The following is a 17,264-nucleotide window of genomic DNA, read 5'->3' as shown; positions in this document are numbered from 1 at the left end:
GCAGGATTGGAGCGCGCTGCACCCATTGGCAAGGGGCTAATCCATCTCGTAGCGACTGTTTCACCAGCTTGGTGCTTCCTGTCCCCATCGTGGGCTTGGGCCTCGTGCCAGTGGAGTTTCTGATGTGCTGAGAAAACACTCTTCCTTTTTTCCCAGAATGTTTTTGCAAGAGCTTTTCTTGGTAGCAGGAGAATGTGCTTCCTCCCCACCTCTTTCATCTTCCTGAGCGATGCCCTCGTGCCCAGCAGCGGGGAGACAGGATGGGGTTGGCCCTGGGCAGGGCTGGGTGCCGTGGGGTCCCTGTTGTGCTGGGGAGGAGGTGGAGGCCCTGCCGCGCTCACCGTCTCTCCTCTCCTTGCTTACAGGCCAGCTGAAGCTCTCCATCGAGGCGCGGGGCCGCGTGCTGGCGCTGCACGGTGAGTGCCTTAGCGATGGGGACGGCGTCGCCAAAGCCCTTCGAGCAGCTCGGGGAGGCTTCGTGATGGCAGTGACCCTGTGGCAGAACTGAATGACGAAGGTTCTCTGTAATTCCCAGAGAGCTCTGTTTTTCTGGGACCACAGCATTTTGCGTTCCCATTCTGTAACTTCTTTCTGAACTTCTTTCTTAAACTCTGTAAGGGAGAAAAAAAAATGTGGGGGAAAGAAACCCTGAAACACTTTGTCCATTCTGAAATGTCTCTTTTATTGCCCAAACCCATTTGGCAGACTTTGTTGGGATTTTCAAGTAGTTCAGGTGCTTCCAGACACTGCATCTTTTTTGCCCCTGGAAATACTTGTTTGCAAAGAGTATTTCCCTGGGTTGCACTGGGGTTGCTAATCCTCAAGCCACAGCATGTTCCACAAGGGGCAAGAGACCAAGTGCCTGAGAGCCCCCTCCTTCCTCTGGAGGCTCCAACCCAGCCATAATTCCTCAAATTGTTGCAATTCCAGCTGTTCCTGCTAAATCCTCCAGGATGTGAAAACCAACCTGGGTTCTGTGACATTGGGCTGCCTGCCCGGGGAGACCAGCCTCATGCTGGGCTGTGGCGCTCAGGGTGCCTGGACCCTGGTTCCTGCTTTTGGCTCATTTTTTTGTGGTCCCAAAGTCTTTAAAACTAAAGCAAGTCTGGCAGGAGCTCTTGGTGGAGCCTGTCCTGGAGGAGCTTTGCAAACAGCTCCAAAGGGTCCTGCAGAGCCTGTCTCCCATTCTGCGCTGCAGCTTCCACTGGGATGAGTGTGTTCATAAGGTGCACATAGCTCTCCCCGGTGCAGGCCAAGTCCCTGTTGCCTTGTCAGGCAGGTTAGGAACGAGCTCAGCCTCCCTCTGACAGCACATCCCGGGCTATCCGTGCTGCTGCACAGATACCGCCTCCGGCACGTGGCTGGGAAGCGCGGGGTTTCCCGCTGTTGGCAGGAGGGAACGTTGCCTTCCTGCTGGCAGGGCTGCGGTCAGGATGTAGCCACTGATATTTAACTTGATGATACATTTGGCTGCAGGGCAGGGAGCCCAGAGCTGTGTGAAGTCAGGCACACGAAATGCAATTTGCCACGTGGATGCTGAAGTGCATCTGCCTCCAACTTCCCGCACAGGCGCCGGTATTTATAGTATGGGATTATTAAAGTCAAACTACACCTAAAATGCTTGTGTGTTCGTGGGTGCCTTGAGGCCGGACTGGAGGGGAGGCATGTGGGGACCTGTGGGGCGGGAGGCTGGTCCAGCCCGCTCCCGTGATGAAGGAGCACTATGTGGAGCAGAGCCGTGCCATACGGAGATGCCTTCCCTGCCAGCTTGGGGTTTAACCCTTTCCTTTTCTTGCCAGTCATGGAAGCAAAAGGTCTAATGGGAAAGGAGTACCGGTCGTGTGACTCCTACGTGAAGGTGAGTTTTCCCAGGGCTCTGCTCGGGGAACATCCTCATGTGCTGGGTTTGGGGGCTGGGTGCACCAAGCATGCCCTGGACTCCCTGTCTCTTCCCTATCCTCCTTGGTCTCTTGTGTTGAGCAACCTCAGCATGCAGGGAGATGGTTTGTCCCTAGCCTGCTGCCAGAGTCGCTAGCCAGGTCCTCTCCTCTGCTTGTCCGTCCCTGTGCTGTGTGCAGGGAGCATCTTCCCTGCGAGGGGCTGCAAGCCAGAGAGTGGCCAGCAGCATCTGTGTGCATCGAGCCCTCGTATTTCTGACTTGTAACTGAAGCGTTTGCTCTTGTCACCTCCCACCTCCTAAAGAGTCTTGTAATTCTGCGGCTCGACACGCATAGGGTAAAGTGATCTAAAGCACCCATTAGCACAGGCTCAGCTGGATCTTTGAGGCTTAGCCATCCATAAAACTGGCTCTGCCGGTGTCCTGCTGCTGCGACGGCAGAGCTGGCAGCCGTGTGCCAGCCGGGTTTGCACCGGTACGGCTAACACGCCGCTTGTTTCTCTATCTAAAGATGTCGATCGTGCCAGATGCCGACTGGAAATGCAGGCAGAAGACGAAGACTGTGCTAGACAGCAAAAATCCCGTCTTCCATGAGCACTTTCTCTTGTGAGTACGACGGGGCAGAGGTGGCTCTGGCCCCCCCGTGGTTCCCAGAGAGCAGCGGGGGAGCTGTGTGACGCTGGCCCGGGGCAAACCCCCTCGCAGCCGAGATCCCGCGTTTGCTTTTGCATTGTTGTTATCTGTAACAAACATGCATCATGCATGAGCAGCTCCCCTGCTTAGATGAGGAGTGACAGACATTATTCTGCTGTTTCTTATAGCTGAAATGCCGCAAACTTTTGGGCAGAGCTTTGCCGAGGTTCACAAAGCTGTTAGCTCACAGCGTGGCAGCAGGGCTCCCGCCTGGGTGGACTTTCTTGCTGGGCAGGAGTTGGGCAGACACCCTCCTAGGCCCTGTGCCTGCAATGACACCAGGCATCGGTATGAACGAGGAAGGTAAAAGGATTTCCCGCAGCTGCGGCGTGTCCCTGCATGGAAAAGGAGCTGCACGGCATGGAGCGTTTCGGTGAAGCTTGCCCTTGCTAGCAAGCCAGGCTGTGTCAGACCTTCGTCCTTGCATGGTAGTTAGTCTGGCACAGGTGGTTATTTCAGAGCATGAATTGGGGCTTGTTCCTTGTGTTTGCTCTTTTGTGTCGGATATCTGGCTTCCTGCACGACTGCTTTCTCCTGGAACCACCTGAGCAGTGTCCCTGGCACCTGCCCAAGGGAGGTCGCATCCCTCAGCAGCCGCCTGTCAGGAAATTGTGTCCTTCTGTTCAGCGGCTCCAGTTGGACAGGCAGAGCTCCTTGTTATGTAAGAAACATGGAGTGGAGCTTGTAGCTGCATTAATTCTAGCAAATTAGTGCACAGAGACTCGTTTGCAAAAACTGCCATTTGGGGTGACTGCTGCAGTGCTGCACGGAGGAGGAAACCCTGCTTGGAGGAGCGCGAGGGGTCTCTGGCCCCGAGGGCAGCCGTGGCCAAGCAGCGCTCACGGGCTGTCCCCTCTGCTTGTTACAGCCCGGTGCAAGAGGAGGACGAGCAAAAACGCCTGCTGGTCACAGTCTGGAACTGGGAGAGAAATTCCAGGTAAGGGGCTGCGATTCGGTCTCTTTAAAACAGGGCTGGCACAGTGACCTGCTGTCTGCGCTGGCCACCCCACGGGAGTCCCTCCAGGGCTCGGGTCCTGCCAGTGGGGCTGCTGCGCACGGTGGCCGCAGGCTGGCGAGGCGGGAGGGCCGTGCGGAGTGGCCGGGACTGTAGCTGGCTGAGGTTGTCCCGGTGCAACCTGGCTGGGCGAGTGCCGTGCCGCGTGCATGCAGCAAACAAGGAATCTGCTCTTGCTGCCCTCTGCCCATGTCGCTGCTGCTCGCTAGCCCTAGGCCTGCTGGTGTTAAAAATCAACCCAATTTTGTCATTACAAGCTCACATCTTGCCTGTGCAAACACGCATAAGAGCAGGCAGGCTCCTTGCTGCCCTCCTGGCCGCTACCTGAAGGGAAAGAGACTGGAGGACTAAGGATGTTGCTTCTTGGGGTAAAGCAATTGAGGACAAATCCCAGCAGCAAGAGGTCTGGCCCTTGGCAGGGTGTCTTGCTTGCTTAGGCATGTGGCTTCTGCCTCTTTGGCCAAGCTCCTGCTGGCATTAGGCCCCCATGGGACTCTTAAGATTTTGACAGGCTGGAGGTTTCAATGAGTGGGAGGCTTCAGTCCAGCAGTGACTCTGAGGCAGCTTCAGATAAAGCCTGGAAAGGAGGGAGACACATCCTGGGCTCTGGCAGGGGTGTTTGTGAAGGTCCTGGTGAAGCGGGGCCTGTGGGGAACTGATCCACAGGTTCAACAAGTGCATGCTGACCTTCTCCCACTCTCCTGCAGGAAGAGCGAACTGATTGGGTGCATGAGCTTCGGTGTGAAGTCCCTCCTGACCCTGGACAAGGTACCTCCGCACCAGACGTGGCGCACAGGACTGGGGCCCTCCTCAAGCTTGTGGGCAGACACGATGCACCTTCATCTGGGAGCTGGGATGGAGATGGTTTCTCTAGTTACAGAGCAAAGCTTTGAAGATGCCCAGGGTGGGCCTGGTTGCACCCGCAGCATTGAGGGAGACTGGTGTCCGTGTGACCGCAGAAGGCAGGGATGCAGGGGCCAGGAGGAAACAGGTCTTGGGCCATGGGACTGTTCTGAGGGAGGTGGTGGGAGGACAAATTATCCCCTCTCTGGTCATTCCTAGAGGCCATGGTGCCACCAGGAGGTCTGTGCGCCAGAGTCCGTGTCATGGTGCTGCTGCCCCAGCCTGGCTGCTGCTTGGTAACGCAGCTTTCAGCTCGGCTGGATTTGTCTTCCTAAAGAAGCCTGCAGGGCACTACTGTAAATGACTGCTGCCATCTTCCAAAATACAGGAACTGTTAGAGAGGGACAGGGATCAGACACTCAGGCCAGTGTCTGAGACGCAGCAGATGTGTCACTGGAAGGTGCAAAACTCTGCCCTGGGCATTAAAGGATCACAGGCACACTGCACGTTTTCCTCTGCAATAGCCCAATCTCCGAGCTGTGATTGCGTGTAGAGAAGCAGGAGCTGCACCCACATACAGCGCCCAGGCACCTACTCTTGTGGGGCAGGGATAGGAGGAGGGTGTTAGGAGGATGTGGCCCTCCTAGCTGGGGCTGAGATGAGCTGGGCTTGCTCTGTGAAGGCCCTAGTGTAGATTTAAATCACTCATCTTTAAATGGACCCCTTGCTTTTTCCCATGGGAATACGATTCATTGGAGCCCTGGGCTTGCTCCATGGCACTTGGTTCCTCCCACTGTTCCTTTTCCAGGAGGGCATCCTGGGAGCCAAGGCCAGCTCTGTCCCCTTGACTACTGCAGGGTCCTTAGGGGTCCTTGACCATGTGGAAATGGGACATGGGCAAAGGGAGCTCTGCCACAGAGCACCCAGCATTGCTGGGGTTGAGTGTTCTCCTTCAGTGGTAAGGCTAGAGCTGGGCACTCCTTGGAGGACTGTTGGCCACTGCAAACCTGATAGAGATCTTTTTTTGCTTGTTTATTTTGGGGGGATTGTCTGGTTTGCTGCACCATCTCCCTCTAAATCCCTAGAGGTTCATCACCGTTGCCATGATTGGCACCTCCATGCAGCAGGACAGGAGCTCAGTGGTTGCTGTCTCTGAGGAGATGTGCTCTAGGCCAGGCCTCAGTGTGTGAGCATGTCTGGGGAGTGTCTGTGCTCCCAGGGCATTTCCTGCCTTGGGAGCCTTTGAGTGGCATCAGCAACCACAGTGAGTCCAAGGGGGATGAACTTCTCCAGCCCGCAGCAGGTCCAGTGGCTCTCCATAGGGTCAGCATGCATGGGCAATGGTGGCACTGCTTTACGGTGCTACCTGGGGGGTAAAGTCCTCACAGGGCACCTGCCTCTATGTTGAGCAGCTTCTCTGCTCCTACCCAGGAGATCAGCGGCTGGTACTACCTCCTTGGGGAGGATCTGGGCAGGACCAAGCACCTGAAGGTGGCTACGCGGCGGCTGAAGCAGAGCAGAGGTCCTTCTCCTGCAGGACCATCACAGGGTATGTTGGCCTAGCTCAGAAGGAGAGTTAACCTGGTGTCCACACCTGACACTAGCATGGAGCAGCCCATTCTCTGTGCCCCAGTGAGGACTTCTCAGCTCCACGCTGCTCACTGGGCAGCAGGATGTCAACAGACAGGCCTGAAGGAGATCCTGACCACTTTGGTAGGCCTGGCACCAGTACCGGGCTCTTCCCTTTACTTTTCACTCCTGCTTTGCCCTTGGTTGTCTGGGCTTCTCCCTGGGGCATCGATTTCATAGTGATGTCCCTGAGCCCTTCCTGCCTCCAGCCCTTCATTTTAGGGTTGATCCTGGGGATCCAAGTCTGTGGAGGCTGATGGTGAGCGTTTTGGACTGCATGGAGCTGGGTGGGCCAGTGCAGAGCAGGGTTAGGCTGAAGGGACTAACCAGCTGTGCCCAGGCTGGAGGAAACCTCCCTCTGACACACAGAGACCTTGCAGTGCCTGGGCAAGGTGAGCAGGATGAAGAGCCCTTGGAAGTGAGAGCTTCTCAGGCTGATGTGACCTTTCCATCTGTCTCGTAGAGCCAGCACTGGGAAGCCAGGGCACAGCGCGGGAAGGCCAGGACGCTGCGAACATGGAGCAGCTGAAGGTAGGTGCAACGGGGCTCCGACCCACCAGAAAGGTGGAGACCAAGCAGGACTGGAAGCCATCAGGCAGGGAAACCGCCCTGGAGAGGTTTTGAACTAGCCAGTGGGTTGGTGCAAGAACGATGCTGTGTCCGTCTCCTTACCAAAACCACAACTTTTTGAAGTAATTAATAATCCCAATCACATGCCAGTTAGCAGAGTGGGCAACGCAGGGAGTCATCCCTCATTTGCTCCATGCTGCACTGTGTCTCTGCAGTTGGGCTGTGTCTGCTGCCCTCCTCCTTGTGGAGCTGCTTGTTTGGGTAGGGGAAAGCCCCACGGTGGAGCCTCAGTGATTTATAGGAGAGACGAGGGTGGGAAACGGGAACGCAAACACAAGACCCGCGTCGGAAATTGGGCTCAACAGGCCCTGTGATTTATCTGTGCCGAATTCCGCTCTGCTGCTTCCCTCGGTTGAGGCTTTGGTTATTTGTTTGAAAGCGCACGGCGGAGCAAGACAAACAAAGCTGGCGCCCTGCTCCCTCCCTTCCTCTCCAGCCGTCGCCACGGACTTGAAAGATGGTGCCTGGGAAGGAAGGCTGTTCCTCCTTGCAGCTGGGGCCAGTGGCGAGGCGGCCCAGGACAATACGCCTGGAGCAGCATCTCCACTGGCCCTGGCACGCTCCGGGGGCTCCCGGGAGCACTGGGGCTCCTCATCCTCCTGCTCCAGCCTCGCTTCGGTGGCTGTGGCTGTCATTAAGGACATTAAGCCTGTTTTATGCCTACAGAGGAGTGTGGAAGGGGGGGTTCTGCTCCTTTCCAGCGTCTTTTCCCAGGGGATGCGTGGCGCAAAGACTTCCCAAGTCCCATTCTGCACCCTGCTGCTGGCTGGGTTAAAAGTTGCTCTGTCTTTCGTTGCAAGATTAAACCATGAGGCCAATTAGACCGACCCCTAAACTCCCTCCTCCACGGCACCCTGCACGCAAAGCACCGGGACGTGTTTATCTCATGGTCTGTGCTTTTAAAAACAAACTCTTATTTATTTATTTATTTAAAACTCTCTCATCTTCTAACGTGCGAAGAGCGTAAGACACATTTTCAATGAAGTTGCCTGTGAACCGCCGCTTGAACGTCCTCGGGGTGTTTGTGAGAACCGTCGCAATAACAAAGCGCTCCGCGCCGCCCAAGAATGCTGCGGGAACAAAAGCCACGTCGACCCCAAAGGGACTAGGGAATACTAAAGAGTTGACAGGAATTTTAATATAAAAACTCTCTCTCTTCCTTGTCACTTAGGGTTTTCAGGAAGCTCTCCAGCTTATCGTGGAGCGGCATGCCGCACAGGCAGGGGCCGGGGAGGTGAGAGGTGGCTTCCTGCCATTCTTCTCCAGAGCTGGGTTCCCATGGGCGGTCATGCCAGTTTTGCTGGGGTTTTGTTCCGTGCTGCTGCGAGCTGAGGAGATCGGGATCGCCGCTGCTGCTGCGGGGGGCTGCGTTTTCATGGGCTCGACGCGAGTTCAGGGTTTCCAGCCATGAACCGCTTCAATGGCCTCTGCAAGGTGTGCTCGGAGCCAAGATACAGACAGGTCTGTGCAACCGGTGCAGTCGGAGCGTGGGAGAATCCGCGTGCCGGCGCGCATCACTGCAAGTCTGCGCTGCGGTGAAGAGGGTCCCTGGGCTTTCTCCCTCTTTTGGGGGCTATTTTTGCATGCTGATACTGCAGTTTGGATTTGCTAGGAAGATTTTGTAATTAAGAAATTTGGAATCCTGTGGATAGGCATCTCAGCTCTGCTTGTCACTGTAGCATGTAAGAGGGGATAGATGGAGACAGTTCGCTCTGTAACTCAGTGCTGGGACTGCGGCAGTGCTGAGCTGAGAGGTTTTGTCTGAATTCACTGCTCATTTGGGCACAGACAGGCACAGCAGGCCACTAACCCTCTGCCAGCTTGCTGCTATCTCTCTCTCTCTCTCTCTTTTTTTTTCTTTTAATTGCTTTAACATGAGTGCGTTTGGGAATCGAGTGTTGCTTGAAGCTGGTTACATGTGACAGCAGCTCAAGCAGCATCGCTGCCCTCTGCAAATCCAGTGCAAGTTCCCGGGGACCTGCTCAGGGTGCTGAGCAGAAACCCTTCACTTGCTTTGCCTTTTTTCCCCAATATCCTGCACTTCTGAATGCTGTTTTCCTGCATGGCCTGGGCCAAGGCTCCCGCTCACTGTCAGCGTTTCTCTGCGTTCCCATGTTCAAGTTCTGTTTGTGCTGAAGCTGCAGCAGGGGCCAGTGTACACCAGAAACTGGGAATTGCGCAGGGAATCGGCTTGATTAGAAACGCTGACTCCTTATCAGGGCTGTGCAGGAATGCTGCTCTGCTTTGCATTAATGACAGCGGGTGTGATTTGAGTCTTAGCCCTCTGCATTTTTCTAGTTTGGGGATCTCTTCTGCTCCTTTTTCCTCCTGAGGTATGGGCACGGGAAGCCTGTGCCCACCATGGTGCTGCAGCTCCCCACCTTCTTGTTGAGCACCTCTAAGCTCGTCTTTATGTTTCTTACTTAGCTCTGTGCCAAAAACAGATGCTCAGGTCCCTGTTCAGGGCTTCAGCAGTGCGAGCTGAGACGTGAAGCGCCCGCAATGGGTAGCGGGTTATTTAGTGACGCAGGGAACGTGTCTCTATTGGTGATAGACAAGAGCCAGCCAAGGAGTGAGGTATCTCTTGGCACGGGGAGAGCTTTAGCTTGAGAAGTGAATGCGGAGCCTCCACTCCGGAGGGATCCTGGACTGGATCGTCAGGTGCCGATGGTGACACTCTTGCAGGATTCGGATGCCCTGTGCCCTGTAATTTGGCAAGGTGTGGGGCTGATAAAGGGGTAGAGCTGCAATGGTCTTTTCAGGATCCACCAAACTCCAGAGAGAAAAAATACTCCATGTAGTAGGATGGACCTACTTTCTGATCCTGCTGGGGAGAAAGTGTTTCTCTTTTGAAGCCTGTTGTTGCACGTTGAGGATGCAAGCAGGGAAAAGGTGCAGAGGAACAAAAGCTTGCTGGCCTTGCCCTCCGCTGCAAGAGTTTGGAGTGAGTTTGGCTGCTTGTGCTGGCTTCCTCCTCTTCTCTCTGGCTGCTTGTTCTCAAAAATAATATAGATCAGATGTTGGATTTTTCTTTTCCCTTTCAGTAAAACAGGGAACTTGGCAGATTATCTTGGGGATAATCAGGTATTCACAGGAACATGCTGAGCTCCTGCTGTAAGCCAAATGGAAAAAATAAATATTGTTTTATTAAAAGCTCATTGCTTTGAGAGTCAGAAGGAGATGAGCCTAAAGGAAGCGATATCCATCCCACCAAAATCATCGTGAGGAGTCGTGCTTGCCCCACGGAGCCCGCTGCAGCGCGGGAGCCTTGGGAGAGCAGCATGGGTCCTCGTGGCTTCCCTCCGCGGAAGGGGCTGCTGCTATGTGTGTATTGCATGAGTGGGAAGGAAACGTTTAATGTTCTCCCTGCTTGGAGAAGCTGCGGTAGGAATCACTGCTGGAGCCAGAGCGCTGGGTTCCTCTTGCAGCTCTTAACAGAGCCTTCCTCTCACAGGCACGAGTTGAGAGCCAGAACTTGTATGTGCTCAGTGAACACTCGCTGTGTGACATTCCTGTCTGATCCTGGAGCTGGATTTCACACGACTTAAGGCCGTTTCCCCTTTGGCTGCAGCTCAGGAGGGCCTTGTTGCCCTTGCAGAGTGCTGGCATTCCTCACAACGGCTCCTCTGAGCTGCTGGAAGTGCCAGGTGACAGCATGGTGCTCGCTGGTCCCCCACGACCTCTGCTTTGCTATTTAAAGGGTTGTCTCTGGTGTCTGCTTTCAGATTACGATCCCTCGAGGAAGCGATGGCTTTGGCTTCACAATCTGCTGCGACTCCCCAGTCCGTGTGCAGGCAGTGGACTCTGGTAAGAGATGAGATCATTTTTATCCCTCTTGATTTGACTTTGCTGCTCCTCTTTGCTTGCTTGGGTTAGATGGTGCTTCAGAAGCTCCCAGGAGTCCACTTACCTCCAAATAATTATCTGTGAATGACTTCTCTGTTGTTCCTAGTGAGGAACAGAGGCCACTAGGTCAGCTCTGGTTTGCTATTTTCACTGTGTGCAGGACTTTGCAGAGATTTTCTTCCCCTTCTGGTCTGAGAAGCATGTGGCTGGCCAGGAGACCTATAGAAAGTGTGTTATAGAAAGGGAGCAGGATTGCCGGAGCCCTCGGTGTTGTCAGGGCCTGAGTAGCTCCTCTTGGACCTCCAGGATGGGCTCAGCATCTCTGTCATCCCCTGGCTCTCCCAGCTGCACACCAGGAAAGGCAGAATTCCCACTTCGAGTTGTTGGCAGTGTAACACAGCAGGGAGCTGTGTGTCTGTAGCCGCTGGCCACAGACCAGAAGCAGAGACCTATCTGTTTGCTTTTTGACAGAAAAATCATGCATTCCTGAACATTTCCTCAGGAAGTTTTTTTCTAGATGTATTTTTTTTTTACATCCAGATGTAAATTTTCCCCATCCAAAATAATATTTGGGATGCATTTTTTGGCTCTGAGTTGTAACAAGTCCATTATCACTGACACACAGCAGTATTTCTGTTATCTTCTATGTGAGGAAATAGCTTACAGGTTTGCATGACAAGTGCTGGTCCTGGAGGGGAGGTGTTGATAACATTTGATCTTCATCTGGCTCATCACCAGCTGCCCAGGACACCTCTGCAGTCCCTTCAGATGCAGAAAGGCGATCAGATCTTGTGGTGAGGAATGGGGACATCTGCAAGGTAGTCATGCAATAAGTGACTGGCTGGAGCCTCCATACGATTAAAATCTTGCACACCTCTGGTCTAACACAGCTCTGATAAACGCAAGCATTTAAGATCAGTGAGTCAGCCACGGAAAGAAAGGCAGCTAAAAAAAGCATTTTTGAGGTCTTTTAACTTCCCTTTGTGCATTGGTATGTCACCCTTTCAAGTTTTATTCTAAAAGTAGAAAATGGAAGATTTCATTAGCTGACATCCATAGGTTGCTGCCTTGTAGCTGTCTAGTTATGCAGAAGCAAAACACAAGTTCTGTGAGCTTGTCCAGTGGGACCAGTTGGCTCCTGTGTGGAGGAGAGGGCTCAGGGGGTGAACTGGCTTCAGCCCTGGATCAGCCTGGGGCATCAAGGGCAGACCGTAGCTTCCCACATGTGGAGGGAAGTTGTGTCTCCTCCTGAAAGTTTCACACGTGCCAAGGGGTGTCCTCAGGGAGCTCTGTGACATGTTGCTGTCTGCTGAGCTTTCTGTGCAGCCTCCAGTCATCATGTGCTTGGCTTCCCTATGACTTAGAGCAAAGTTTGGCAGAAGAAGCTGCTAATTCACTCAGCTGTGTCTGCCCACTGGCAGACCCAAAGAGAAGGCTATTTGCTCCTCTCCTGCCAAAATCATTACCCCCAAGTTTCTGATGTCCCAGTAGAGAGGCGATGAATGTTTCCCCAGTCCCAACAGCAGCAAGGGGAGGCTCCCAGTTGTCTCCAAGCCCAGGAGTACAGCAACCCCTCTGAGCTTCCCTTGTGGTGGAGGAGTTTGCGGTAGTTGAGATCAGGTTTATGATTTTTCCAGGAAATGCATGTGCATGTTGGAGGGTGAAGTTCAGGAACAACTGAATCTACTTCATTTTAGGAAGCTGCTTTATATCCAAAAGAGATTAAAACGACACATGTCTGAAAGAGCAACTGTTTCAGAATCTGCCTGGACAAATTCCCTAGAAAGGGAATGTAGTGAGTGGGCATATGTGAGGATGCCTCACAGATGGTAGGGACTGTGTCAGCTGCTTTCTTTTATGGACCCTGGGCTGATCACTCGGTGTGAACATGGCTGTACTTTGCCCAAGGATTGCAGGAGAAACCTGCAAGTGCCTGACATGGAGGGTTATGATGCTGATTTGTCCAGAATAAAAATGGAGAAACTGCCTTCAAATGTGGCAGAGCATTGTGAAGGTGGCTCTAGCTTGTTCAGCAGCTATAATGTTCTCTGTGCCTATTTTGGTGGAGAGCTGCAGGCTCTTGAAAGATAGTGTTGCACATCACCTGGGATGTGGCATTTCATTGCCATAATGAACATGGATGCGTGTTCAACCCTGTGCTGACTCTATCAGCAAGGATTGAAGGGCAACAGGTCCTGTGTGCCAAAAACAGGGATCTCAAAGTTGAGCAAGTGAGAAGGGTTGGGTTTGGTGGGTGGTATATGCAGAGGCCAGGGTGATCTGGGGGTCCCATGGGTAGGGGAGGATGAGGAACTTGGATCAGTTGGTATCCAGCAGGGAGAGAAGACTGAACCACAGGGAAAGGGAGCACTGGTCTGTGTGGGGCTGAGTAAGTGCAGAAGCAAGAAGACTTGGGAGGACAAGGTGCGCGGTGGTGAGGGCACCTAAGTAGGGTTAGAGGAACATGTGACTCAAGCTGTGACCATGGGCTGTTTGGGTGTCCCCTTACCTGTGGATTCTTCTGCAGTGCTTTCAGCCCTCTGCCCGGTAGGTGACTGCTGTTCAACTCTTCTCTTCATTAGGTGGCCCGGCAGAGAAGGCCGGTCTGCAACAGCTGGACACGGTGCTGCAGCTGAACGAGCGGCCTGTTGAACACTGGAAGTGTGTGGAGCTGGCACACGAAATCCGGTAGGTATCCCCCAAAGTCAGCCTTGGGATCTCCCCCAAAGTCAGCGCAAGGGCAGCTGGAATCACTGGCAAGTCCACGTGGCCTCTCCTTGGGTATGGCAGGAGGGAAAGGGATCCAGCCGCACAGGACATGGGGCTTGGAAGGGGTAACCAAGGGGCTATGACAGAGAGGTCTCCTTAGATAACCTGGGAATGGCCTGAGTGGTCTTGGAAGAGTCGTAGCGCTATGTGGAGGTAACTGGAGTGTAGGGCAGGGATTTGAGCTTTCAGGGGGTGCAAGGGGAGTCTTAGGCTGCTCAGCGCAAGGAGAAATGTCCAGGATGGTTGCAGAGAAATTGCAGGTTAAATCAAGTTCGAGTCTCAGAGGGGTTCAGCAGGGAGTGCGTGTCTTCTAGCTGTGGGTGAGAGTTTTTGGAAGGACAGCTCCGTAAAGTGGTGTGGAGGAGTACCTCTGCACAGAGCTCAGAGAGACAATTTGAGCTCTGGGTAGGTCAGCAGTGCTTCGAGTGGCTGCAGGAAGGGGAAGGCTTCGGGGTGCTTCACGCCTTGCTGCTCCAGCTCTGACTTGTCCCATGACATCCCTTTCAGGAACTGTCCCACTGAGATCATCCTCCTGGTCTGGAGGCTCGTCCCACAGGTCAAGTCATCAGGGCATGAAGGCATGATCCGGAGGTCATCTTGCAAGTCTGCCTATGACCTCCAGTCACCACCCAACAAGAGGGAGAAGAACAGCACCATGCCTCCACGGCCAGAGCAGCGCCGCAGCTGCCACATTCTGTATGACGGGAGCGACGGGCTGGTGCTAAACGGCTGGGAGAGGTACACGGAGATTGGCAAGCGGGGCCAGAACACCATGCCACCCCTGTCACGGGTACCCTCTACCGGGGACAAGAACTACATCATCTTAGCGCCTTTGAACCCAGGGAGCCAGGTATGGCTGCTTTTGAGCACCATGCTCAAGTTACTGCACCTAATTCTTGGCTGTGCTTGCTGAGTCTTCTCCTGATTTGTGCTTTAGTCTTACCAAGCATCATCTCTGTATGTTGTATAGAGCACATGCCATGTTTCCAAGCCAGAGCTGTGTCCCCTGGGAGACAATCCCTGGGACGGTAGAGCTGAGAATGCCCTCCCAGTGACCACTCAAGTGGTGAGAGCAGGGGAAATATTTCCACTCCACAGGCAGCTACAAGTCGTTGCTCTCATTTTCTGTTTGTAATTGGAGGGGGAAAAAAAAAAAAAAAAAAAAAAAAAGATTTTCACATCTCTCTGTAGTGCTTGGAGTTTGCTGGGTTTAACTTGTTGAAATTTGACGTTGGGTTGTCTTTAAGTCCATCCAGAGCCCACTTAAGGTGACCGTGTCGTTTGTGGGTTGTGTCTTACAGCTGCTGAGGCCTGTCTATCAAGAGAACAACGCTACTGTGGGTAAGTGGAGTCACTGAATTGCTCTGTTCTGTGCAAGAAAGTCACTCTGGAATAGCACTGATGGTGTTGAATGAGTAGAAATATTCTTTGAGTCCTGGTTGGATCCTGACACATGTCTTTGCATGGTGGTCTTGTTTCACATCTTGTTAAAGATAAATAATGCTTGTCCTCTCTTGCAACAGGCTCTGAGGTTGTGGACAGGCAACTCTTAAGCGTGGCAGTGTTGTACACACGTTTCTGTAGGTGGATGTGTACATGGGCCTGGCTGCCACGTTGTTTCCCTTCCTAGGCAAAATGTGGCGCTGCAGGTGCTAATATTCTGGTCCCTTGCTTCAAGGCCCAGTCTCTCCTGGGGTGGGCATGACTATCGGACCAAGGCTTCCAGCTAGGCTTTGTGCACTGACTGTCGTGGGGAGATGTCCCCAGGAGGCAAAGTGTGGGACTCACAAAGCTGTGGTGGGGACACGGGTGGAGCGAGCAGCGTGTGTCCGAGGCCAAAGTGGCGTCGAGTCTCCTGGCGCTCAAGCTCTGCAGCCAAAATAATCTCCCTTAGCTGAGATGTAGGGGGTGTTTTGTACCGTAGATAATTGCAACTCTTTCCTGCTGTTTGCAGATCCTGTGAAAAGATGGGCTGAGCCACAGGGACTTCTTACCGCAGGGTGGATTTGGAAAGACTTGGGCTTCTTTCCACAGCAATTTTTTAATGATTATTTTGAATGTATTTAATATTAAGTCTTCAGAGACAAGATAATTCTAGTTAACATGAGACTTGATTAAATAAGGCAGTAGGGAGCTAGCCACCAGTGACACTGTGGCAGGGACTGAAGCTTCGGGCAGCCTGATTGCACTTCTGCACCAGAGCATAGAAAATGGGACTTGTGCAGGTAATGAATTCTTCAAATGAAATGAGGTGATTTAGGGATAAGAGAGAAAGTAAATCCTGAGCTGCCCAAACAGATTGTATCTGACAGATTGAATCTATCCTGTGTTGAGCTGTTTCTTGTGCTTTGTTTTTTATCTGGCCGTGCAACCATGAGAAAAGGAAAAGAGAAATTGTTATGACTATTGCACTTAGAGGTGGAAACAACCTGTTAGGTCACGAGGGCCACCCCTCTGACCAGGGCAGGCTGTAAAACCAACAGTAAACAGCGGGTCCCAATTGCCAGCACAGCACGGTCTGGCTCTGTCGGCGTTTATCTGAAAGTAAACACGCTACTTCCTAATACTTAATGGAGTATGTAATGTTGGGTAGACCCATGTATTTGCTTTGGACCAGACCCCATCTGTTCCAAAGCATGTTCAGAAGTGTTTTGGCCCATTTTTGTTCAGGAAGGTTATGGTTATCCATTATGGTGCAAAGGCAGAAGCCAGTGTGCTGGGAACCACCGTGGTGGGAACGGAGAGGCCCAGGGCTGGGAGGGAAGGAGGCTCGGGGGTCTTTGCTGGGCCACCCCTCTAGCAGAGACACTGCAGGAGGGTTTTCCTGGGACCTTCCTGCTGGCGAGGGTCCTGGACTAGTGTCCAGCTTCTCTCTTGGTTGTGTTAAAATGCAAGACATGGGCTTTGGAAAGGTTTGCTTGCTGCAGTAGGCCTGCTGAGTTCACCAGCTTCGAGAGGGAGATGATGAGATTGATTTTTTTTGTTGTTGTTGTTGTTGTTGTTTGACCTTTCTGAAAAAAAACAAAAAAGATATAAATTACTATTTAGAGAAACATTCAGTTCCCTTTGGAGTTGTGCTGCTCACAGGTTTGAGGAGTGCCCATCGCTAGTGTCCAGTTGCAAATTGTTTGGGGTGACGGGCTCCTGGGGACTGAAACCTGCCCCATCTTCCGCCCCAGTGTGGGAGGTGATGAGTGATGTTCTTCTGGTCTCAGGGTCCCTGTGGCAGCCTACCAACCCTTCCCTGAGCTTGTTCTTGTTTGAATTGAGCTGTGACAATCGGGGACAGCCAGAATTGGACACAGGGTCACTCATGGGTCATTAGAGAACACCAAGGCCCTTGGGCCTAATGGATCTCACGTTAATAATAGGAAATATTTCGCAGCTGCTCCCCGCTTGACAACCTTGCTGGGTTAGGACATCTGAGGTCAGAGCAGGCAGCCTCCTGGCAGCTCCTTTCCAGCTCTACCACTGATAATCCAGGAATTAAAAGCAAGTTGGAGACTCTGGGTCCAGTCTGATCCACCAGCTGATGTCACCTGGGATAGGGACTAGTAGGCTTGAAGCAGCTGCAGAGGCTGGAGTTGGTTTGCTGGGAGATGCAGGAGGCTGCAAAGGAAGGCTGCTCTGTATTCCCACCCGTGAGTAAGGCTAACAGCTTTTGGCTGAAAAGTGGAGCAGAGAAAGAAAGAAAGAAAAAAAAAAAAAACAGGCTGCTCAGGCTTTTTCCAGCTGTGAAGTGTAATCCTGAAAATCAGTGGTCACAATGTGCCAGCCTTAGGCAAAATGAGGTCATCTTTTATAAATACATCCCTGCATCTGCGTAACCATTGCATCCCTGAGAGCGGTCTGGGAAGATTCATACCATGCTTAGGACTTTATTACCTCTGTCCCTTGCTCTGTCTCCAGTCTCAGTATCTTCTAAAAACTATAACTAAAAAG

At 52.8% G+C, this 17,264-nt stretch overlaps 1 protein-coding gene across 2 annotated transcripts in view; it reads left to right on the top strand.

Moving 5' to 3' along the window:
* Window positions 1-1,798: 1,798 nt before the first annotated feature.
* The window catches only part of RGS3 (regulator of G protein signaling 3), a 60,957-nt gene continuing 45,491 nt past the window's right edge, over window positions 1,799-17,264 (top strand). Inside the window, exons 1-10 of one of the 2 annotated variants that reach the window (XM_088527986.1) lie at window positions 1,799-1,858; window positions 2,409-2,503; window positions 3,459-3,527; window positions 4,313-4,373; window positions 5,880-5,970; window positions 6,541-6,608; window positions 10,433-10,514; window positions 13,136-13,241; window positions 13,830-14,172; window positions 14,624-14,663. In XM_088527986.1, the coding sequence (XP_088384112.1) occupies window positions 1,802-1,858; window positions 2,409-2,503; window positions 3,459-3,527; window positions 4,313-4,373; window positions 5,880-5,970; window positions 6,541-6,608; window positions 10,433-10,514; window positions 13,136-13,241; window positions 13,830-14,172; window positions 14,624-14,663 (1,012 nt within the window). In that variant the 5' untranslated portion in view covers window positions 1,799-1,801. Of the gene's footprint in view, window positions 1,859-2,408; window positions 2,504-3,458; window positions 3,528-4,312; window positions 4,374-5,879; window positions 5,971-6,540; window positions 6,609-8,035; window positions 8,169-10,432; window positions 10,515-13,135; window positions 13,242-13,829; window positions 14,173-14,623; window positions 14,664-17,264 lie in introns of those variants that run through there. The other variant, XM_088527987.1, reaches the window with a different exon arrangement.

The sequence above is a fragment of the Tinamus guttatus genome, unplaced genomic scaffold (genome assembly GCF_059628265.1).
Source record: "Tinamus guttatus ecotype Peru unplaced genomic scaffold, ASM5962826v1 Tinamus_guttatus_pri_ptg000297l, whole genome shotgun sequence".
Taxonomy (NCBI): Eukaryota; Metazoa; Chordata; class Aves; order Tinamiformes; family Tinamidae; genus Tinamus; species Tinamus guttatus.
This window is presented reverse-complemented; position numbering and strand designations above follow the sequence as displayed.